The 23,848-nt window shown below is 37.8% G+C and overlaps 1 protein-coding gene across 2 annotated transcripts; it reads left to right on the forward strand.

The window, feature by feature from the left end:
* Positions 1 to 1,448: 1,448 nt before the first annotated feature.
* On the forward strand, positions 1,449 to 22,787 carry CTR9 (CTR9 component of Paf1/RNA polymerase II complex). Of its 2 annotated transcripts, XM_086471946.1 has the most exons (25): positions 1,449 to 1,526; positions 3,584 to 3,682; positions 4,272 to 4,511; positions 4,944 to 5,061; positions 5,700 to 5,789; positions 7,100 to 7,248; positions 9,855 to 9,962; positions 10,393 to 10,500; positions 10,604 to 10,840; positions 11,685 to 11,774; positions 11,879 to 12,007; positions 12,111 to 12,294; positions 13,313 to 13,401; positions 13,667 to 13,852; positions 14,033 to 14,120; positions 14,370 to 14,518; positions 16,742 to 16,858; positions 17,036 to 17,181; positions 18,711 to 18,782; positions 19,288 to 19,423; positions 19,964 to 20,110; positions 20,533 to 20,690; positions 20,978 to 21,074; positions 21,388 to 21,500; positions 21,754 to 22,787. In XM_086471946.1, the coding sequence occupies exons 1-25, from the start codon at positions 1,482 to 1,484 to the stop codon at positions 22,160 to 22,162; spliced, it is 3,504 nt and encodes a 1,167-aa protein (XP_086328072.1). In that variant the 5' UTR covers positions 1,449 to 1,481; the 3' UTR covers positions 22,163 to 22,787. The 2 variants fall into 2 exon arrangements, with proteins under 2 accessions (XP_086328072.1, XP_086328073.1); XM_086471947.1 differs by lacking the exon at positions 18,711 to 18,782.
* The last annotated feature ends 1,061 nt before the right edge of the window (positions 22,788 to 23,848 follow it).

Consider the following 23,848-nt stretch of genomic DNA (forward strand, 5'->3'; position numbering starts at 1 on the left):
CTTCATTGGACCAGGTAACTCAGTTCAGAATAATTACTGTGTAAATGAAAAATCAAAAGTTGAGATTCAAAATGTTAAGTAATTAAAAACACTACTTGCTTTGGCTTCAGAGAACAGGTTACACTGCAAGTAAGCTAGTTGTTACTACTATAGTATATATTACTATAGTAACTCACAATTTTAAAATTAAAATTTAGTAATTTAATGCTTTATAGTAACTATCAATTAAATCAAAATTCTGTATTCTGTGGATGGTTAGGCATAGGACAAAATCAAGTTTGCTTTAGGGTTTAATAGGTTGTGTAAATAACATGTGAGGGTTTTTTTTCTTTTAATCTTCTTAGTAGAAATGTGCCAGAGGACCTTTCAGTCTTTTTTTTTTCCCCTTGGTGCAGCTGCAAAAATAACTGAGATTGGTCTTCAGTTACTTGGCATGCTGTGTTTTATCCAAATACATCAGTGCATCTACCATCATAATTGGAAAAAAAAAAAAAAATTAGGAACCCCATTTCATAATTTCTTCTTTACTCATGCACCTCTGTGGCTGAATGCCTCACACAAAACAAGTTCCAGGATCAGGGCCTGGGTTCAGGATTCAGGATTTTATCAGTTTCAGTATTTGTAATTAAAAACACTTAGATAATTTGAAAACACTTGGCCAAGCTGTGGGTAAGAAATTTTAAGTATGTACTACACAACCTAAGCTAGTCAGATAATATGTATTTGTATTTACACTTTTTTTCCCCCACAAAGGTAGGGAAAATCCACACATTTTAATGTACTTGGTTGGAAATCTTTAACCGTTTTAAAATCAGGTGAGAAGAGGCATAGCCTGAGGGAGCCGTGGTCTGAAGGCCAGAGAGCAACCAGGTGCAAACCTATTTGATTTGTCCGCGCATATAAATAACACAGCGTTACCTCTTGGTATTACATCTACATATTTCTGTAGCTAAGTACGTGATATATATGTATAGATTAGTGGGCCTGATACCTGCCTGCAAGGCCCCAGTAAACCCTCACTCTGTCCTGAGGAGCCCGCTCACGTTTAAAAGGCTGCCATGCGGGAGACCGCCGTGAGCAGCCGCCGGGAGGACACGCAGCGCAACGCGCAGAGCTCCGGGTGGGAACAGGACAGGGACAGGGACAGAGCTGGCAGATGGCGGCTCCCGCCGCCCGCCCGCTGCCCGGCCCGCCGCTGCCGCGCCGCTCGCTGAGGGGCGCCCGCGAGACCGCCGTTACCGCAGCAACAGGGCCGCGCGCGCCCCGCCGCGAATCCCGCCCTTCTCCTCACGCACGGACGCGAGGCGGCTCTCCGGGCTCGTGCGTCGCTGGGATTGGCTCGTTGCGCCTCGGGGGCAGGCCCATCCCGCCTCCCCCGCCCTTTGCCCGAGCACGTCCGGGTCAGTCGGTGTTTGTGAGGGGAAGTGCGCGAGGGGCGGCCGCTGCGTGCTCGCTGCTCGGCAGACAGCGCTGTCGCCATCATGTCGCGGGGGTCTATAGAGATCCCTCTTCGGGACACCGATGAGGCGAGTCGGGGGCTGGGAGGCGGCGGCGCGGCCTGGTGCTGGGGGGTGGATGGAAGGGGTGCGCTCTGCCGTGCGTGCCGGGGCGCGGGCGTTTGTCGCTTCCTCTCGTAGTTTTGTCCCGGGCTTGAGGGGGAGTGTCGCTGGCTTCCCTCAGCGGAATGAGTTGCTGGGGTCACAGGGGTGTCGCTTTGGGGAAAGAAACCCAAACCTGCCTTCGCCAGTGCCTGTCGGTGAGCGGTGTGTGCCCGCTGCTGGCTGTAACCTCCCTGCCCTTGCCTGGTGGCTTGCTGGGGACAGCCAGGCATCTGTGCGGGGTCCTGCCGTGCCACACCTCTGTGAAGGGGGCGCAGCCTCTTCTCCAGCAATACGTGCTTTGAGGATATGCAGCCCTCAGGAGTGAAGATCCTGCTGGGAGCAGTATCTGATGCTTCGTTTGTGCCGGTGTACGGTGGTCTTGTCCAGCTAAATTCTCTTAGTTCGTTAGACGCTGATTTTTCCGACTGCCCTGGTTTGTAAACAGTGTGCATGTTCCTAAATCGGCATATAGACACAGGTGGGGCAGTGCATCCACTCTGTGAAGTTGTTTCGATGTGGGTTTAGAAATTTAACTCTTCTTAATTTAAGGTAGGCTGACACATGCCAAGGTTAAAAAGATTGAAGAGAAGTATTTGAAAACTTACAGGGTATTACAAAGTTTGAGGTTAAATCATTCCATAGCAGATACTAAATTAATACCATAACTGAATAAGATACTGAAACATATTGCTTAAGGTTGAAGAATGTTTTTTGTGAACATATGTATCTGTATTCTAACAGACTTCTATACTACTACCATTCAGTTTCTAAGTCTCACAAAGGTACTTTGCTCTCTGTAGATTACATGTTGGAGGGCTTTTTGCTCTGTGACAAATTTCTGTCTGAGATGTCAATGTGAATAGTTGATTTTGGTGCTGCTGTTCCAGTTATGGCTAGGGCTACTTGGATCCTCAAGTTCTGGATTAGTTACTAAGGATTGCTATAAAATACATTTTTTTTTTTTAATGCCCTGTTTTACTTCTGTATTTATTTGCTCTGTTGCTAATATCTGTTTCTCAATATTAACTACTTTAGTTTGTAGATGAGGGTTGCCCAGATTTAAAAATATTATCTGTCAAACAGGAGGTACTGTGCAAGATAAATTCGAACTAAAAATAACAATAGTAGGAGACATATTTTTGCTGTTAATGTCAAGTTTTGCGTAGTCAAAACTATGAGCCCTTATAAACTGGGTTGCTCTGGTCCAGTCTTCAGAGAAAGAGTCCCTGCGTTGGTAAGGAGAGTACAAGCCTGGGTACAACAACTACACTTCTCCCTTGCTGTAAAATTAAATTGTAACGTAGATGACTAATACTAAAGGCAGCACAACTGATAGCAAGTGAACTAACAGGCAGTTAAATTGTGTTCACTTGAGAATATCTGTTCTATTTTCCTCATTTTCTGTATCAGAAGTGCAGTTCAACATGGGAAAACAGTATTTGCAAAATAATGCTTGTGTGATGGAAAGTTGTTGATGTCATTTGCTCATGATGACTACAGTTGTTAATATTCAGAAATTTATCCCATTCTTTATAATGTTTGCTACTTCAATAATCTCTTACTTTTCTTGGGTGTAAAGATGACTTTACAAAATTTCAGGGCTCTGAGATAAGTCTTGGGTATTGATACTCTGACACTTGATTACTTGGAAGATTTTGGTTGTATCCTAGAACTTTCTGTTACCTGTAAGAAAACTTTCAGAAATTCAACAACGTGCAGTCAAGTTGGTTATTGGGTGAACTTTAAAAATTCTGAGCCTGAAGTCTAAAGTGAAAGAAGTTAACATCTCTACTTATTCTCCCTGACTAGTATCCCTGTACAGAATACAATACGTTATAATTTCTTTCTTTGTCCATAACCTTGTTTAAACACAAATAATTATTTGTGTTTTGTGCTCTGAAATGTCCAGCTTCCTTTGAACTCTATGATAGATAACATTGTTAATGCTTTGTGAAAAGGAAATCTCTATTGTTTGGTTCTAGGTTATCGAGCTTGACTTTGATCAGTTACCAGAGGGTGATGAAGTTATAAGTATATTGAAACAGGAACACACTCAACTGCACATATGGATTGCCTTAGCGGTTAGTATATATACAAATTGTACATTTAAATATTATATTCAGATAATCAAATAATTTCTACTTCCTGACTTTTATGACCAGGGATAACTGAGTTCAGAACAGGAACTTAATGGGGTTAATGATTCTAGGCCAGATATTTCTGATTTGACATATGCATATTAAGATTTAAATTTAATCTTTTTTTCATGAAACAATGCTGCCTGAGGCCTACTTTCTAAGTTGTTTTTTTCCTCAATCTGTTGTTCTCGTGGTTTGTGCCTTTGATTATGCGCTTCGTAAAAAAGGAGGGGACAGTATCTGTACTATAGAAAGTATGGTGAAATGTACAAAAAGTTAAAGTTCAGCAGAAAAGAGTTGATTCTTCACTTAAATAGCTGTAAGACTTGTGGTTTAATGTAAAAATACTAAGTTGGGATGATGACAAAAATATTTGGCGGTATTGCAATGTCTTTGTCTGATTATCCCTACATTTGTGTCTGATTTATTCCTACATTCTGGAAAAAGAATCTGTGTGACATCTAAAGCATCATCTTGATACATTACTTACTCACTGCGGTAGTATTGTCTGTTAAAAATTTCTGGTTTATAGCTGGAATACTACAAACAAGGAAAAACAGAAGACTTTGTGAAGCTGTTGGAAGCTGCACGCATAGATGGTAACTTGGACTATAGAGACCATGAAAAAGATCAGATGACATGTCTGGATACTCTGGCAGCGTACTATGTACAGCAGGCTCGAAAGGAGAAGAACAAAGATAACAAGAAGGAGCTCATTACACAAGCTACCTTGTTGTATACTATGGCTGACAAGATTATCATGTATGATCAGGTAAAACCAAAAGCTGTTCAGAAATCCCTAATTGTAAATTACTTAGTGATTGTGAAGAATACAAGTCTTGATTCACTACAGGGAAAATAGAAACTGCTCAGGCTTTAAAGTCTGTTAGTGTAGTACATGTAAGCAAAACTTGTAAGTATCTGAAATGTGTGCAGAGCCACCGGGAATAACTACCTCTAGCTTGGGACACCTGATAGAACTATGTCAGTCAGCTTTTGGGGGCTGGGAAGGAAGGATTGGTTGTTACTTTCTTAGCTGACAGTATGTGAACTTCAGCTGTGTACTTTTTGTTTTAGTATTCTCCATGATGTAAGAGAAATAAATGAATCTTAGAAAGCATTATAGCATAGCCAGTTAATCTTTCACACAGTCTAATACTTGCATTTTACAAAGCTAAATACATCGGAATTTTTTTTTTTCTAGAATCACTTGTTGGGAAGAGCTTGCTTTTGTCTGCTTGAAGGTGATAAGATGGACCAGGCTGATGCACAATTCCACTTTGTGCTCAACCAGTCTCCAAATAATATTCCTGCCCTTCTCGGTATGAGTTTATGGATATTTGTGTAAAATCCTGGTTTCTCCAGTTGAGTTTTGGAATGAATTATATGCTTAAGAAGAGAGTGTGTCTGTGAGTAGAGAGAAAGAATGTGGTAAAGCAGTGAGCACTTTTCACTAGGAACACGACAGAGATTACTTTGAACTTGAGAAGTATATGTAGGTGGAAGAGCTAGGAAGAAGTATGGTGCTAGCTAGCATCTAAGACCTGTGGGCTGACATCCAGTCCCAGTACTTATATTTCCCTGATGATGCTAATGAAGCTGTGTACTCTGTCAAAGGTGAAGATAACCAGTAGTGAGGGGTCAGCGGGCTGTAACGCTTGTATTTTAATTTGTTTGCTAATTAATCCAGTCTTAGTAAATGTCTTTCCTCTGCACCAGGAAAGAATTAAGTTTCTGCAGAAAACCATGAAACTAAATTTACTGTGTTGATTTTTTTTTCCCATGTGTTTGACATCATCAAAGATAATAAAAGTTGTAGTTGTCCGAATTTTCTGTTGGTCTTTAACTAACTTCTGAAAATTAGCACAGTGCAATTTTACCAAATAATACTTATAAGCTTCTGATTTATAACTGGTTTGTTTATATTTCTGATTTATTTGTAACTGGTGTGTTGTAACAGGTAAAGCATGCATTTCTTTCAACAAGAAAGATTATAGAGGAGCCCTTGCCTACTACAAGAAAGCATTACGTACCAATCCCGGCTGCCCAGGTAAAACAGAAAGTATTTGCTAGTGGAAGTATTTGCTGTACTTGCAAACTAACTCAAGTCTCCCTAATTCAAATACCTGAGGGCTTTTTTGTCATCTATATCTGTCAAAAAATCCCCAGGCCTTATTATAGAGGAGTTCGAGTATTTGTTGACTTGAAGTGTTCTTTAATTATTAGCAAGGGAAACTATGTTTAGGAAAATACTTCTCTTTTTTTTTTTTTTTTCTAATTTACTACCTTTTAAAGAGCTATTAGAAAATGAGAAGTTGCATATAAGAGAAGTTAAAATTGTATGGGGAGACAGGAACTGTTCAAGACTGTTGCAGAACCTATCTGTGAGCTCTTGGAAGAAAGGTGAAGAAAATGATGTATTAGCGTTAATAATGAAACAAGACATGAAAAGTAAAATTCTACCTATTATGCATGATTTGAGTTTTCCTGGTGTTGTATGATTTTTTCTTAGTGTAAAAATCTGGGAAAGCTATCAATAAGGTCTGAAAAACTGATTTAAAGATAGTAGTTCAGGGTATTTGCATTAGGAACATAAATACTCTTAAAAGTCTCTTGAGAAATGTGGTGTACTTTGTCATAACCTATCTGAGAAAGAATTCATTGTTATGAAGTTGATGTGTATTCTGTAGTCTGGTTTAGCGTAAGAATCATTGCTGCAAAAGTGGATTTAGAAACATAAGCCAGCCTTTTAAACAAACATCTTTTGCTCACACAGCTTTTTCACATTTTGCTGTATCTAAATGTCTCCATATTCTTCATTCACAGGTAGTCTGAAAGGGCATTATGATGTGACTTCTGTGTATTAGTTCATCTGTACATGATCACAGAAGTTAGTGGATGATAAACAGAATTTTGTTAGCAGTGAATCAGTTGATCATCTGGGGAGAAATGTCTAGTTAATTTGTTTATTCATCTGTGTTTTCTGAAGGCCTGCTAGTCTCAGGTGAACTTACTCTGCTTAAGAAATTTCCAGCTTTTTCATCTGGCAATTTTTTATGCCTTTATTAATTTTAATACATTTCCATAAATAATTTTTAATTTGTTTAGTATTAGAGTATTTTGGAGATACAGACCAATAAACTGGGGTGTATGAAGAAATAAAGCCTTACTAATCTGTTAAAGTTAGTTTTGCTGCCAAGTGTGGGAGGCTACCTTTAAAACCAGCAAATTGTTAGATGGCTTTACAGGTTTTAAAGAAACATTAAAAATTTTGCTTTCACTTTAATTGATGTCTAGAATGTAAAACAAGCCATGAAGTTGAAATTTTGGGATTCTGAATGGTGTCATCTTGTTCTCTAGCTGAGGTTCGATTGGGTATGGGCCACTGCTTCGTGAAACTGAACAAGTTAGAAAAAGCTCGCTTAGCGTTCAGCAGGGCTCTGGAGCTAAATTCGAAATGCGTAGGGGCTTTGGTTGGATTGGCTGTTCTGGAACTCAATAATAAAGAGGTGAGTCTGACTTAACAAGAATCCATACTCGGTTTACTTTCTTCTTACCTGAAAAAGCAAACGTTTTATCCTTTGAAAGGTAGTCCGGTTTTTAAAAGGGGTAATAACTTTTGTGGTTAAATCATTTTAAGTCTGTGTCACTATTGAATGATACTATAGTTATGTGCTTGTGGTGTGAGCAGCACATGCTGAATAACTTTCTTCTATTGTTAAAAATCTTCAACTCTGCTGCTTATAGATGTGTCAAGTACAGAAAAACAGTGTTAGGTTAACTATTTTAATTAAAATAATAAAAATCCGCGTCAAGATGTGTGAATGCATGTCCAGTCACTTAAACCCAAAATTGTTGATTTCAAAATCTTACTTTAATGAGCAGTAGTTATAATATGTATAATAGGCAGCCTTACTTAGTAATTTGTGACTCTGAAGGTTAACTATATCAGTTTGCACTCAGGATGCTCTGAAAGTCCTCAACTAATTGGAGACCTCACTTGCAGTGGCAGCTCTATTCCAGAGCATCAGGGATTTTTTTTTTTTTGAAAGAGCATCATGCTAACATGAAGGTCAAAGTAAAAGGTGTGGCCCCAGGAGATTAGTCCCGGGCTTCAAGGAACAGAAGCTCTCAAACAAATGTTAAAGCCATACTCAAGCTGCCTTGGCATGCTTGTCACATGGTAAACGAAAGAGTAGGCAAGAAAAAAAAAATTAACTAGGCTGATGAAATTATGATGAAGTGGTGATCCTACCTCTCTCTAGGTGTTGTATCACTAGAAAGATGCATATGCTCATATACCTTATTTGGGATCGTAAGATCTGAGATGGTTAATCTATGCTAAGGAGGTTATCAGTGGAGGATGGGACCTTTAAGTGTTTAAAAAAAAAAAAAAGAAGAAGAAATTGTTACTTAATTGCATGTTACTGAAATTTAGTGTTATGCTGTCTGTAGAACACATAGCTCCCTAGAAAGATCTGTTAGTACAGAATGTCTGAAAGTAACTTAGTTTACTACATCACAGGAAAAAAAAAATGGGAAGACTTCCATGAAGAATTTCAAAAAATGTGGGCACAAGAGTTTTCTTTTGGAAAACTGCAGACACAACCAAAAATATTCTGAAGTCAAATTTTAATAAGTAATTCCATGGGCGACTAACTAATGAAACCTGGTATCTTCCTTTCTTTTTTTCCTGAAGGCCTTTTGACCAAATCCAAGGCATGAGTCCATTCACCTTAAACTTCAAAAAGCTGTGATTAAAAGCTGACCAATTCAAGTACGGTTTTTGTTCTCTGTAAGAAATGTATCATCTGTGCTTTCCTTCAAACTGTTTTTACAACTTGCACTGCAAAGTTAGTTTAACATCAAAGAGTTGACATGGGGGAGGGAGAACACTTTCTCTGGGGAAAAGATTCTGAGTTGCAAACAACTAATTGACGTTTTTTCTGTGCTTAGATATTTCTGATGTTTCGCCCTCCTAGAAGGTGCTATGATGTCAAATCAGGGTTGAGATTACACTGTGTTGTCATTGAGGTCTGTTTTATCTCTGGTTTTCTTTAATCAAAGTGCTTAGGAGCTTTGATACCTCTAAACATCTATTGGATTTGTTGAAATTGGACATGAGACTCAAATTATCAGAAAACTCAGACGTATACATAGTGTGATGGTGGGGTTTTTTCCCAAAGAAAACCTCTTTGCCTTTGAAAATGAAATGAAGAATGATTCAATTTCTTCTAATCAAGGTGTGTTGTTATGCTAGGTTTGGAAAGATAGTGTCTTTTCAAAGTGGAACTGTTTTTTAGCTGCCTGTTGAACTTCATTTTATGTCTCAACCTCATAAAACTTAAGCTGTTCAGTAAGATAGCTTTCTGATGATAATAATTGCAAAGTAAAGCACAGATGTTACATGATTACTAGATACCATTCTTGGTGTTTCTGTTCAGAAATAAGTACGGATTTAAGTTGATGTACTTGTGATATAGATCTCATGGGTGTCCCAAATAAAGAGCAATTGTTTTATCAGTTAGGGATTTTAACTTACAGGTAAGTAAAATTTGTACCCATGGAAAACTTTCTTTAAACTGTTAAGTTTCTTTAGAAATGAGTAAGTTGATAAAATGGTATCCCTATGTAGACACTGCAAACTTCTACGGTTTTTGAAATTGAGAACTTAAGTTCTAGTAGCTCTTTTAATTCAAGATCTGAAGTTCTTGTTTAGAATTTGAACATGAAAATATCTTCATTTCACTGCTGAACAAATTGTGTAAAAGGTTGAAACCTAAACCAAACACGAACTGCTGACATTGAATAGTAGAAGGAAGGGTATTAGGGTGTGAGTTTGAAATGTCAAAGGACACCTAGACTAAGTATTAATTTTTTTTTTCCTAGAAAGTCCTGCTCTGCTTTTTTTCCATCCCTGTGTGGTGGCTTCACTTCCCATTTTCCATCTGTATGCTGCAGGGAGGAAAACTAGTAGCTGAATTTACTTGTTTCTGTGAGCGCAGCAAGGTTTTGTCAGAGTTCCTGCAGCAGCGTGGACTGAAGAATAGTTTTGAAGATGTTAATAAGATACAGCTATTGAGATGCTGCTGATACCTGTCAATGTTTCATTTAGGCTGATTCCATCAAGAATGGTGTTCAACTCCTTTCTAGGGCTTACACAATTGATCCCAGTAATCCAATGGTGTTGAATCACTTGGCTAATCACTTCTTCTTCAAGAAGGTAAGAGGTCTGTCGAATTTTGCAGTTAAATACTCGATAACATCTGAACAGCAAGGATTCTGGTGTTAGATTCAACCTCATTTCATCAGGCTAAGTGGTGCCTAATATGGGACCGTTAATCTAGGTGGACATGTGTAATGTTTTGCTTTAACTTTGTGTACGCTTATTTCTTAAGTCAAGGTCACCTTTGTGTCCTGAAGGCGTTTTGGTGTTGTTTTTTTTTTTTTCCTCTTTCCCCCTCTTCCATGCTTTAAAATATGAATTAGAGAAAAGAACGGTAACTGCCAAAACTGAATCTGTTATTAATTTAGTCAGTGCTATGGCTAAAGCTTTCTTGTATTTTCCAGCTACCCTTGTTTAAATAATAAATCTCTTGACCATAAGTAAAGTGAAGGCTTTCAAATTCAGTTTAACTTCCTTTTTTTTTCAGGACTATGGTAAAGTACAGCACTTGGCTCTTCATGCTTTCCATAATACCGAAGTTGAAGCAATGCAGGCAGAGAGTTGTTACCAGCTGGCTAGGTCTTTTCATGTGCAGGTAGGGCAGTTTTTAAAAGCCCTCTTTGAGATTACACTTAAAAATCTTGTTACAGAAGTTCATACAAAGCTTACTTGTTCTTTATTTATTTCTTTTTAATTAGGAAGATTATGATCAAGCTTTCCAGTATTATTACCAGGCCACTCAGTTTGCCTCATCTTCTTTTGTACTTCCATTTTTTGGATTGGGTCAAATGTACATTTATCGAGGGGACAAAGAGAATGCATCACAATGCTTTGAAAAAGTTTTGAAAGCCTATCCTAACAATTATGAGACTATGAAAATCCTTGGATCTCTTTATGCGGCTTCGGAAGACCAGGAGAAACGGGATATTGCAAAGGTAGGTTTTGCTTCTGCCCATATCCTACTTCTACATACAAGAGTACAACTTGAAAATCAGACTTGAAATCAGACTGTACCTTAAGTTGCATGAAACTGTGGGTTACTTGGCTGTAGGTCTAGAATAGTTAATATTGGCTGTCATGAGAGATCCTCCTAACTGTGGAGGGTCACAGCTTCTGGACAGAACTGAGATTCCTGCTGGACTTTAGCTAAAACAAGTCCAGGAATTTAGAGGAGCCCCAGCCTCAGTTTATATGTGGTACTATGAAAAGGGCAGGATTCTTCCCATGTATGTTAAAATTATCTGAAGAGGGTAAGCTAGTGATTTCCTAAAGACAGCAAAGTAGCTACTGATTTCCAGAAAACGCTTGTCTTGGCTTATCTGGAAGGACAATGTTATGGGTTTTTGTTTGTTTGGGTTTTTTTGTTTTGCTTTGTTGGGTTTGTTGTTGTTGTTGTTTGGGGGGGGGGGGGGGGGGGGCGTGTGTCGGGGGGGGGTGTTGGTTTTTTTTTGGTTTAAATGAAAGGGATTTTAAGTGTGATGTTGGGTAAATAAATGCAGAAAATATTAGACCTTTTTCTACCTTATTGTATTGGTATAATAATTTCTGCTTTTCTAAGACTTTTAAGCAGCTGTTACATTCTACAGAAAAATGCAATAATGAAGGAATGAAACTAGTGCAGTTTATTTTGTGGCCAAATTGTGCAGATCTTTAGGATGTTTTCTTTTGCAGTATGATGTATCTTTCTAGTGTTAATACCTTCACTCTTTCTTTTCTTTATTTGTTTTAAAAAGTTTGTATGTCCACAGAGAGGCATAATTATTTTCTACTGTTTTTCAGGGACATCTAAAGAAGGTCACAGAACAGTATCCTGATGATGTAGAGGCATGGATTGAGCTAGCCCAAATTCTGGAACAGACTGATATACAGGTATTACTAATTTACACTTAGGTGAATTATGTGTGTGCTTTTCATAAAAGCACGTAGAGCTCATTCTCTTACTACTTTGATCCACTTCTTATTCCTTTGTAAAGGGTGCACTGTCAGCCTATGGTACAGCCACACGCATTCTGCAAGAGAAAGTACAGGCTGATGTCCCACCAGAGATTTTGAATAATGTGGGTGCTCTGCACTTTAGGCTGGGAAATCTAGGAGAAGCAAAGGTATGTAATTAGTCAAGGTTTAATTGAGTTTCTTGATCACCCAGAAGTTTTCCTCTGAGAATATTCTGGATTGCTTTATTCCTTTTTTCTTTTTATACTTTAGAAATATTTTTTGGCATCACTGGATCGTGCAAAAGCAGAAGCTGAACATGATGAGCATTATTACAATGCTATCTCTGTAACAACGTCCTATAACCTTGCCAGACTATATGAGGCGATGTGTGAATTTCATGAAGCGGAAAAGCTGTATAAAAACATTTTAAGAGAACATCCTAATTACGTTGATTGTAAGAAACGTTTGGTATTTTAGTTCCACAGTCCTTATAATACCAAAGATCTTCCCATTTACAGTGTCTTCTGGTCTCCTTATATCTGTTTTCACTTCTTTTCATAGTAGTTTTGGGGCCTGCTTCCCTACCTGCTGTTTTCCTTACCTTTTTCTTTTTTTAAGGCCTCCTTAGAGTTTGATCTCCAGCTTTAACCCTTCTAATTACTGGTAAAACATACCGTACTCAAAGTCTAGCGAGATTAGCTTATCTAGACTTGCATGCCTTTGCTCACTTGCTTCCCACCCACACCAAAGCCTTAGCACCTCAGCACTCAGGTACAATCAGGGCCATCCACTTGATATGTCCAGGCTCTGCAACTCTACCTATGTGGGTGGAAACAGAGATCCTTTGGGAGAAACACTTTATCTTGGACCTTGGCCTTCCTCCAGGGAAGAAGGGCTGTTGAGGGTGTTAGCACAGCTTCTATGGCACATCCTGTTTTTTCTTCTCACTCTGCTCTTCCTCTTGCACCCAAATAGCTGAGCTGTGATATTTGCTGCAAAGGCAAGGTGGTAGCCCTTGCTTAGCAAGCTGCAGTACGCAGCATGCCCCAGCGTAGTCTGTAGCCTTTTTCCTACTTGTTTTCAATTGTCACCTGCTAACTGATACTTTTCCCAAAGTTTGCAGAGACGGGACATCTGTTTAAAGTGGAGGGAGGAGAGTTACGTAACTGATGTATCCTTCTTTCTTTGAGGTTTCTCAGTTGTCTTTAACTTATGAAACCAGTTAAAAACATTTACATTACTTTAACTGTTAGAAATCTGCAATTTCTGTATTGCCATTGTGGATGGACGTTCCTCTTCACATGGTGTGTCTTATTGCACGCAGAATATGAAAGGTGTCTTAATGTTTGCTGTCCTTAGCAAATCAAGAAAAAGATTGCTTTCGAAATTCATGCATGGCCTATATTTTCTTTGTTTGAGATGACTTTAACCTGTTTCCTGATTTTTATTTTATTTTCTATTTTTATTTGTAGGCTACTTGCGCTTGGGAGCTATGGCTAGGGATAAAGGAAATTTTTATGAGGCTTCTGATTGGTTTAAAGAAGCACTTCAAATAAATCAGGTTTGTATCCCTTTGAGTGTTTAAAGCTAAAATGTTTGAAATACTAACTTAAAATTTTATTTTCCTTTTCTTGCATTTTTATTTTGTTGTTCATTCACATAAACTAGGGGAAGAAGAGAGAACTACTGTAATCTGCTCTGTGTTTTATTTGTTGGGTTTTTTTAAATATGGAATTCTGTTTAAGAAAAACAGCATTTTATTCTTGAAAAGGTAACCTTGAAAGGGAAAATGATGCTTTTGAAACTTACAGTGAATTTTTATTTAGGACCATCCGGATGCTTGGTCTCTGATTGGTAATCTTCATTTGGCTAAACAAGAGTGGGGTCCAGGACAGAAGAAATTTGAAAGAATATTGAAACAGCCCTCCACACAAAATGATACTTATTCCATGCTGGCTCTTGGCAATGTCTGGTTGCAGACTCTACATCAACCCACAAGAGACAGAGAAAAGGTAATGGGCATCTGTCTGTCATATGTGTGGCTTTATTTATTTGGTTTTTTTATGCTCTTAGCTACTCAGAGCCTTTTCTTAATGCCTGTCTGGCATCTTATAGTCCATAAAACTTCTGGGTAGATCCTTTAATACTCCATTATGGAAATGAGTGATCAATTGGGATACTTCTTTCTGCAGGAGAAGCGTCATCAAGACCGTGCATTAGCGATCTACAAGCAAGTGCTCAGAAATGATCCAAAGAACTTGTACGCTGCTAATGGCATAGGTGAATATTGGGCTTTAATTTTCCTTCATAGATGATGGTGTTCTTATGTTTCATGCTTTAATATACAATTGTTCTTGCAGGGCCTGAGTGCTGTGTAGTGGAGCACAGGAAAGAATAGCTTTCATATGGCAGCTGCGTCACTTAGTTTGTAATGAGGAACTTTGTTCAGGCAGTATTTTGTTTTCTTTGGTAGGACTACATAGTACATGAACCTGGAAGCTTATACTGTGCATATTCCTTTCCTCTTAGGAGCTGTCTTGGCGCATAAAGGATATTTCCGCGAAGCTCGTGATGTTTTTGCCCAAGTGAGAGAGGCAACAGCAGATATCAGTGATGTGTGGCTGAATTTGGCACATATCTACGTAGAACAGAAACAATACATCAGTGCTGTGCAGATGGTAACATCTTCAAATTGAACTACATAACGTGTTGGGGTAGATGACTTCTGGATGTTTCTCTGCTGCCATAGCAGCTGCAAAAGTTTCTGAATAATATTTTAACAACTTATGGGTCTATTTCTAGCATGCTGTTGGCTGTCAAGTCTAGATTTAAAAACAAACTGCCAAATGTGGGTAAGGGGTAACAAAGCACCTACCAACTTGTACACTTTTTTGGTAGCAGAGTTAAAACATAATTCAGTTAGAATTTTGGTCTTGGCGTTAATTTTTAGTCACAGAGGTTTCAGTCAGTGTGTAGTTGCTGTATGTGACTTACATTCAGATGTTACTTCAGTAAGTAAATGCAATTTGCTGCTGGGGTTTTTCTAATATCAACACTTTGTATTTTTGCAAATGCACTTCGTTCTTGCAAATGACAATAAATAGCAATCAGAGCTGTCTCAAAAGCAGACTGTGCCATGATTTCTTTCACCACAGTTAACATCACAAGGTAATTCATGTTGGAAGAAATCTGTTGAGGTCATCTAGCTCAACCTGCTCAAGCAAGATAACTTCCAAGTATCCAGCGTATTCTAACTGAATTGACTTGATTAGTTGATCAAGTCATACAAGTAAGCTAGAAAAAAAGCCTGTATTGGACAGGACAGAAGCTCAGAACAAACGTTTCAGTAAGATCAAGTCCATGTTGTGGCTCAAAATTACTGAATTCAGAACTATCCTGAAACCTGAAACTTTTTGTGATGGTTGTAAGGAAGTGATACTGGGCCTTTTTTGCATGATCAAGACCTCAGTAGTTGCTATCCTCCAATGAACTACTGTTAAAAAGCTTTGGTAACATGGTCAGATTCTTCTGTTGTGCTTGAATGGGGTTTGTTGTCTTTTTAACGCCTTATCTGTTTTTAATGACAAAAAGCCTAATGAAAATCTCATTTTTAGCCATTGTTTAAGCAGTGAATTGCAGTGGGAAACTGGGAATCGTTTTCACCTTTGGAGTTATCAGAAAAATGTTGTGGTCATTTGCTAATATATTTAAGTAAAGCTGTTAGTGGAAATGTGTTTTACTGAGGTGTTTTATTGTTTCCTGGGTTCTACTATGCAGTCGGTACAAGCCATAGTCTGAAATATGTGACGTTGGTCCCAAAGGGAGATGAATTTGATTTAATAGCCTAGCTTATTGCAGCCATAGCAATTATTCGAGTGAGTTCTCTACCATAAAGCATACAAATCTGAGGCAGACTTAAGCTAAATACAAAACCTGTGACTCCAAAGGTGAGTGAAAAATGGGCATTCACAACATGGTGCAATCCAAGAGTAGTGACTTCAGCCATTAAAGTTCAGGGCAGTTTCTGTATTTGAGCTGGAAATAAAAATTGCTTCGTATTTCTTACTATTTTGGAGGTTTAGAAAGGATGAGTGATTCCTTGAGAAAAGAGTATGTCAAACAAAAGGCACTCACTACTGAAAAGGATAAGTTTTATAACTGTTTGAAGCTTTAATTCTAGACCCACAAGACCAATAGTAACAAGTCATCTTTCACACTTTAGAACAACTAGATATCCCTTGGCATGCCAAGTTTTCAGCTAGGTGAACAGAACAAATTTGATGTTGAGGTATCTAAAAGTAGTGAATTTTTTTAACCAATTGCTTCAGATATATGGAATTGCTACATTAAACATATTTTAATTTGTAAAATACCTTGTATGAATAAAGAAAATAGATCCCTACTCCCTCCCCGTACTGCAAAGAATAATTGAGTGCTCTTAAAATGTGTTATGTTTGTTGGACTTTGTTACAATAGATGGTACTTGCAAAGCATTCGGTTGTATTTTAAGACCTACAGAGCCTCCTGGAGTGCTGCCAGTTTCCAGAACAATCATGTACTTGCTATGGAATAGTTGAGAGAATTTTCTGATCAGCGAAAAGGAGGCATCCATGTAGCATGACACACTTAAAAAAAGAAAAACAAAACCAAAAAAAAAAAAAACAAACCAAACCGAACAAACAAACTAAAAAAAACCCAACAAAAAACCAAACACCACAAAAAAACAACACCCCAAACAAAAACCAACCAACCAAAAAACCACCACCACCCAAAAGACATATTGGCAGTAATGCTTTTTAGGAATATAAACATTTGTCGATATTAGCTAACAAAAATAGCTAACCTTTGTCACCTCTTGATTTGATTTTTTTTTTTATTTTTTTTTTTTTTTCCCATTTTAGTATGAAAACTGCCTCAGAAAGTTCTATAAGCATCAAAATACTGAAGTATTGTTGTATTTGGCCCGGGCACTCTTCAAATGTGGCAAATTACAGGAATGCAAACAAACTTTGTTAAAGGTATGAATATAAAACATCATGTATCACAAGTCAAAATTACTGTAAGTTGATGCATGTTTGTGTCTCTTTATATTCAGTAGTCTGGGATTGAAATAATGGTGCTTATTCTCTGTATGTCACTTCAGTATACCTCTGTCGCATTGTAGTGTGTCTTAAAAACATGCTTTTTATTTACAGGCAAGGCACGTAGCACCAAGTGATACAGTCCTTATGTTTAATGTGGCTTTAGTGCTACAAAGACTAGCTACCTCTGTCCTGAAAGATGAAAAAAGCAACCTAAAGGAGGTGCTTAACGCTGTGAAAGAACTGGAACTAGCCCACAGGTAAAGACGATTTATTTCTAGTCATTATAACCTGTTTTATTGTTCCCTTATAGTAAATCTGCAGTATAGGTCACAAATCTGGTTAGAAGAGCAATCGTCTCCTATGAAGCACTGCATGTAATTCTAGAGTTTCTAGTAGGAAACCAAAGATTGGGCTTGACAAAACTACATGTGCAGACATTGCTCCAGACCCAGCTTTGTTTGGCCAGATGGCCAATATGTTTTTCTCAAAGGGCTTTGTATTACTCTGACAAAGATACACTTCTTCCTGGAAGAGCATACTTGAAAAAAATGTTGAAAATTATTCTACGAATTAATACTTTTTTTGACTGTTTCTTATAAGGCTCAAAACGAAATTATTTATATAATATAAACCTAGTTAATGACTGGTAGTCCTTGAAAACTAATTCATCCTGCTGTTGGCAAGTAAAGCCTAAGTACTCTCGTGGCTTTGGAACAGAAGCAGTTTCTTAAGTGCATTTGAGATCTTTCAGTTCTCCTAATAAAAAAAAAAAAATCTGGGCAGAAAACAGTGTAAATAACCTGATCCAATTGTTGTCATAGAAAGCTTTCAACCATTTATTCTGCTCCTAGGTATTGCTGGTGTAGCTGTGCTTGTTTTATGCATTCCTAGCTCTGCTGTTTCAAGGGTAGATGTTGCCTTTCAGTGATTTTGTCAACTGAAACAAGCCTTTCATACAAGCAAGCATTTCATACTTCTAGTGCTTTGCATAATGCAAACTAAATATTTGAACACAAAGTCTGACTTAAATTCAGTTAGAAGCTTGTTATTTATTGTCTTCAGAAAGTTGCATTAAAGCCTTTATTTTTACCCATTAATTGAAAATCCACATATCTGTCACATTTTGGAAGATATTTTCTATAATCTAAAACTTGAGCAGGGAATTACTTTCATCATATGCACAAGAATTTGAGTTCAGTCTAGCACAAAGCCACTTCATTTAAAATGCTTGTGGTGGACTATGGGAAGAAACTGTGGCAACCTTGAAAGTTAGAAAGTTGTTTTCCTTTAAATGAATCGGAGAAACTGTTTTGAAAACGCTGGTCATCATAGCTTACCCATCGACTTGACCGTTTGTTGTATTTGCAGGGGCCTGTCAGCTAGGTTCAAGGAGGCTGTTCTGGAAGGAGTTTTTAAAAATAGGTTTTCCTTATGCTGGTTTCAAGCACTTAAGCTGTGACAGATAAGGAATAAATCTACTGGGGTCAGCAATGTACTGACTGCTCGGAGCCAGTAAATGAAATTGTAGAACTCTCTTTAGAGTTTTTCTGGGTTTTTACTCTGCTCTAGAGTGGTTTTAGAACATTTTAAATTTGGAGAACTCTAAATGTACTTTTATACCGTTGTATTAAAAGGGGCTGCACACAGAGAACTGGTGGAGTTTCCTCATCTGTGAGTTCTATAGGATTGTGATTCAGGACTAAATGCTTTGTTTTAAAGCACAATTACAGTAAATGTGTAAGTAATGCCATATTTGCTCATTTTTGTTTGTTGTTTTTTCCTCCAGGTACTTCAGTTACTTGAGTAAAGTAGGTGATAAGATGAGATTTGACTTGGCACTTGCTGCTACGGAAGCTAGGTAAAAAAACCCACTACAAACAAACAAACTGGGAGGGTACTAAAAGCACCTTGCTTTAACGTTTCATGAGACTGAACACTTTATGTAGTCTTAACTCTTGCACAATTGAGTTTTTTTAAGATAGTATTTCTACCTGCCTTTCCAGTTAGGTTGGTATGTTGTTTTTAAAAACAAATTCTTATTAACCATACTTCTGAAACTGTCCAAATGAGTTTGGATGATTCCTTTTATGTTCATGCGGGGTTTTTTCTATATGAATTGGCTAAATTTTAAGTGTGAAGCAGTATGTTCTCAAATTGTATATTGCAAGATAAATTAGCTTACTAGAAAGTGCTTTAGTTTACTCAAAAATCCGTACTACTGTACTCTTCTATTAGGCTCTTTCAATTAGCTTTTTTTCTTGTCAGTGATACAAACAGTGTTGTGATGGAGGCCCTTTATAAAACTGTTTCTTCTTGTAGTGTGTCTGCCACCTTCCTTTACTTGAAATCATTGCATGTTACAGGCAGTGTTCGGACTTACTGAGTCAAGCCCAGTATCATGTGGCTCGGGCACGCAAGCAGGATGAAGAAGAGAGGGAGCTGCGTGCGAAGCAAGAGCAAGAAAAAGAGCTGCTTCGCCAAAAACTACTGAAAGAACAGGTTTTATTCTATTACATTCTGTGTATTACATTTTAAAACCCCTGTATTTTATTTTTAAAAGGTATACATATCAACAATATGTATGCTCCTGTTGCTTTGTAGTGTACCTGGTGTTACTAATGTCTAGTAGCTATTTATAATCTATATGCTAATGTCTCATAGCTGTTTTTCTTAGTTATGGTAAGAGGTAGCAGAAAATGTTATAGTTAACAGGTGATACTCAGTCTTTCTTCCCTATAGTCTCAGAAATAGATTCTTATTTTTATAATGACATAAAATTGGCATCCCAGAAGGTCTGCCATCAAATTCTGTACTGATAGGCTGGATGAGGAAGCACTTGATGCAGTAATTTTTTTGACTTTTGCCTACTGTAGCATAGGTGTGTAGAAAACTTTTTTTTGGTCATGTGAACCTTTTGCTGTCACATAGACTGTCAAAAGTCAATTTTCCAGTTTCTTGCCAGCGAATCATTTATATACCTGTGATTATAATTGCTGTGACGCTGCAAATACAGTAGTAATGGTTAGTTTTCTGTTTCAGGAAGAGAAGCGCCTAAGAGAAAAAGAAGAACAGAAGAAACTTCTGGAGCAAAGAGCTCAATATGTGGAGAAAACCAAGAATATTCTGATGTTCACTGGAGAAGTAGAAGGATCAAAGGAGAAAAAACGTGGTGGTGGTGGAGGCAGGGTAGAACAGAATTTTATTATTTTTTTAAATCTCCTTAATTTTCTCTTTTGATATATGATCTCTTGCAGTAGCACAAGTTTTTAATTTCAAGCTCATAGGCTCCACTGAGTGAAATTGCACAGGTTTAGTACTCAAATGTAAAAATTGGAGGCTAATATTTAACAAGTTCCAAGCATGGTAGTATCACCAAAATCTGTCCTAATCAATTGTTAAAATAACAAAGATTTTTTTTTTAATATGCAAACTTGGAATCTGTTTCTAAATGATACCAATCTAGAGATTATGGGAAAGTTGGCAGAAGATGGTCTGTGTTTTCATATCTTTGAAAACGAGTTCAAGTTTACATTTTGAATTGTTTTCTGGTAGCTTTTTAACTGGAGGGTGAATAATAGGCTATATCGTGGGGCTTTTATGTATTGTAGCGTTCCAAAAAAGGAGCAGGTGAATTTGATGAGTTTGTCAACGATGACAGTGATGAAGATCTGCCCATGTCTAGAAAGAAAAAGAAGAGGAAGGGCAGTGGTAGTGAACAAGATGGGGAAGAGGAGGAGGGGGAGAGAAAGAAGAAGAAGAGGAGGAGGTAACTGATACTTTTAATATTAGACTTTCCTGAGAAATAGTATGGCTTTTAAATATATTCTCGTGCAGTCTTTCATAACAGTTTAAAAAAATGAGCCATTGTCAAGAGGTCACATGATTAAGTTTTATTTACATATGTACATTATAAGACTTAAACAGCCACTCTGTAAAAGGAGTGTGAGTAACATTTGATTAAACTGGACATTTCTTGAGACCGATAGCTTTGCATGCGTTAAGTTTCTTTGCGATGTTATGCTTTACGTTATGTAAAATACATTTCTGTTTAAGACCCCCGAAGGCAGATGAGGGGAGTGATGATGAGGAACATGAAAATGGTCCAAGACCTAAAAAACGACGTCCACCCAAAGCAGAGAAAAAGAAGGCTGTAAGTTCAACTCTGAATAACTGCATCACTTTCTAAATATGCATTTGGAGTTCAGCATTTCCGTAGTGAAGAGCGATTTATTAATGTCTGTCCTGTAGCAAACTGCCTTTGAGCTTATTTTTATCCTCCTCCCCTGTTGCTATTGCTGCTTCAAGGACGAAAAGGGTATTTCCAAAGCCATCTAGAATTAAGTGATGGTAAATGGAAAATTTTTCAAAAGCAAGTCTGTTTTTCTGAATATGTTTCTACATTTGGGCACTAGGCTTTAAACCAGCCACGTGAACAAGCAACACTCTGTTTTTCCCCTATACAGCCCAAACCAGAACGTCTGCCTCCTTCAATGAAAGGAAAGATCAAATCAAAAGCCATCATTTCATCAAGTGATGATTCTTCTGATGAGGATAAACTGAAAATTGCTGATGATGGGTAAGAACCTTAATTAACTTTGCATGTACTGAAGTTTCAGCACATGCTTTCAAGAGAAACTACAGTGCTAATAATAATGAGACCATGTGAAGCCTTTCATTGTACTCAACATCACTTTCCATTGCAAAGTAATTCCACTCATTCTTCTCATTCTGATAACGCTATCATTACTCAAATCCTGGTGTCTCATTTTCTTAAGCTAAGGATAGCATCTTTTAATATTGGGTTGTTTTTTTTTTTCTTTTCTTTACAGACATGCTAGGAATAGCAACAGTGATTCAGATGATGGGGAACAGCAGCACAGTAAACGCATTGTTTCTGATAGCGATTCTGATAACAGAAACAAATCTGGTAGCGAGGCAGGTAGTCCGAGGAGGTCCAGCGTCCACCCATCTGAGGAAGATTCTGACAGTGACAGGTCGGCTAGAAAAAGGAGGCGGTCAGATTCGGAGCAGTCTGACAACGAGTCCGTACAGTCGGGGAGAAGTCGTTCTGGTGGTTCAGAAAACGAATCTCGCCCAGCTTCTCGCAGTGCTGACTCAGACAGGGATTCTGAGAGAGGGTCTGACAATGAGGGTTCTGGCAGAGGATCTGGTAACGAATCTGAACCAGAAGGATCCAATGATGATGGGTCTGAAGGTGGTTCAGATGACAGTGATTAGATCTAAGTTACAGACCATCTTTTTAAAATGTTTATGTAAATATATTTCAGTTACAGGGAAAGTCCAATTTTTATATTTTAAAACTGTGATTTAAAAAAAAACCTTGATGTTTTAGTAAACTGTTGTGAGACCTTCCTGTGACTCTTCCTATTAGCAACTAATGGATGTTTCTTTTAAGTTGGCTTATGGTGTATTCTTAAATTGAAACTGCTGTAGATGAAGAACAGAATCCCTGTACTATAAGCAGCACACCAAGGATGGAATGCATGTAAAAATGATGGAACATAAAATCTCTGTTTAGGTGATTCCACTGTGTCTTACACATGCATAGATGGATCTTAAAATCCTACCAAATGGAACAAAGAGCTGTGGATATTTACCTTGTTCCTTATTCTGAATAAAGGTCAGTAGGAGGTTTTCTTTCTATTAAAGAATACATTTGCCATGATGCAGCTCCTTATGTTTCCAAGAGTTTGTTCTTTTGCTTCTGTTTTTGTGTTAAATCAGGTGAAAAGATGCAGATGTAGATGAAATACTTAAATTGACAGGTTAAAAGAAAATTTAGAGTGCTCCATTGCTTGAGAAAGGTAAAGCTGCAAGTGTCACAATAAACTGTTCCTGCTTATTTGCTTGGAGTAATTTATTTTGCCCCTTAAAAGGTAGAAGCAGAAAACCTGAAAATGTTAAATTTTGGCAGAGGAATCTGTTTTGAGGAAGTAGTCTTAATTTTATTTTAGCTTAAGTAGACGGCTTTTAGTATTAATATAATGTGTTCAGGAACAACAATGAAAAATTGCTGTGTTGTAACTAAAATGAATCTGGTTTCTCCCTGGGGTTCTGGAAAAAAAAACAGTATTTTGCAGCACTCCAGAAAAAATGTTTTTTCTAACTTTTTTCAGTGGTCATAAAGTCCTGTGTTAAGCATTTGCTAAGAGAAGATTATGTAGAACTAGATAGTGTATTACTACTGTTTTTAATAGACTGTATAGCCTAAACTGTGTTGCTTTGTTTTTAGAAGGCCTGGATTGTCACTACTGATAGTTCACTTCAAGTACTAACTGAAAGTTAAGTTTCCCATGCTGCTATTTCTGGTTTGCTGTGAGCGTTAGCTGTTCTCATTGTGTATGGGGTTTTTAATGTGTTTATGGGCTGTTGGTAACCATAGCAGACAAAGCAGAATGTAGAACAGTTGAGATCTCTTTGTGGCTCAGTTTCTTTGTGTGGTTTCACGTAAAACTTGCATGCTTGGTACCGTTCAGAGTAGAAGAAGAGCTATCGTGCTTGTTGGCTTAGAGCAAAACTGAATCTTAACTCAGTCTTCTTGTTGATACGGTCGATACGGTCGCTTAGGTGGAAGATTTGCAACAGTCCAAGCCTGGAAGCTAGATAGCTTTGAAAACATGAACCTGAGGAAAATTTGTGGCCCTTGTAGGAAATGATTCTCCTATCAAGGGAGTCATGACCCAGGTGCTCACCTCTTTAAGAATCATAAGGAAGAAACAGATAGATGAGATGAAATATGTACGCTTGATGTCACACTGCTTCACTTACAAAGCTACGAAGAAGTGTGAAGAATTTAATGCAACTAAGAAAATCTGATGATACATGCAAGGTGAAACAAATGGAGTGCTGGCAGCAAGGGCAAGTATGTGAGTAGCAATAAGAAGGAAAAAGAAAACGTACAGC

Source organism: Leptosomus discolor, chromosome 12 (assembly GCF_034619465.1).
Source record: "Leptosomus discolor isolate bLepDis1 chromosome 12, bLepDis1.hap2, whole genome shotgun sequence".
Taxonomy (NCBI): Eukaryota; Metazoa; Chordata; class Aves; order Leptosomiformes; family Leptosomidae; genus Leptosomus; species Leptosomus discolor.

Bases quoted from the DNA above. Each gene is read 5' to 3' on its own strand.
- CTR9 (XM_086471946.1), top strand. From the start codon at position 1,482: ATGTCGCGGGGGTCTATAGAGATCCCTCTTCGGGACACCGATGAG. The intron at 11,775-11,878 runs GTATTACTAATT...TCCTTTGTAAAG, and splicing joins TGGAACAGACTGATATACAG to GGTGCACTGTCAGCCTATGG. The intron at 14,519-16,741 runs GTAACATCTTCA...TTCCCATTTTAG, and splicing joins ACATCAGTGCTGTGCAGATG to TATGAAAACTGCCTCAGAAA.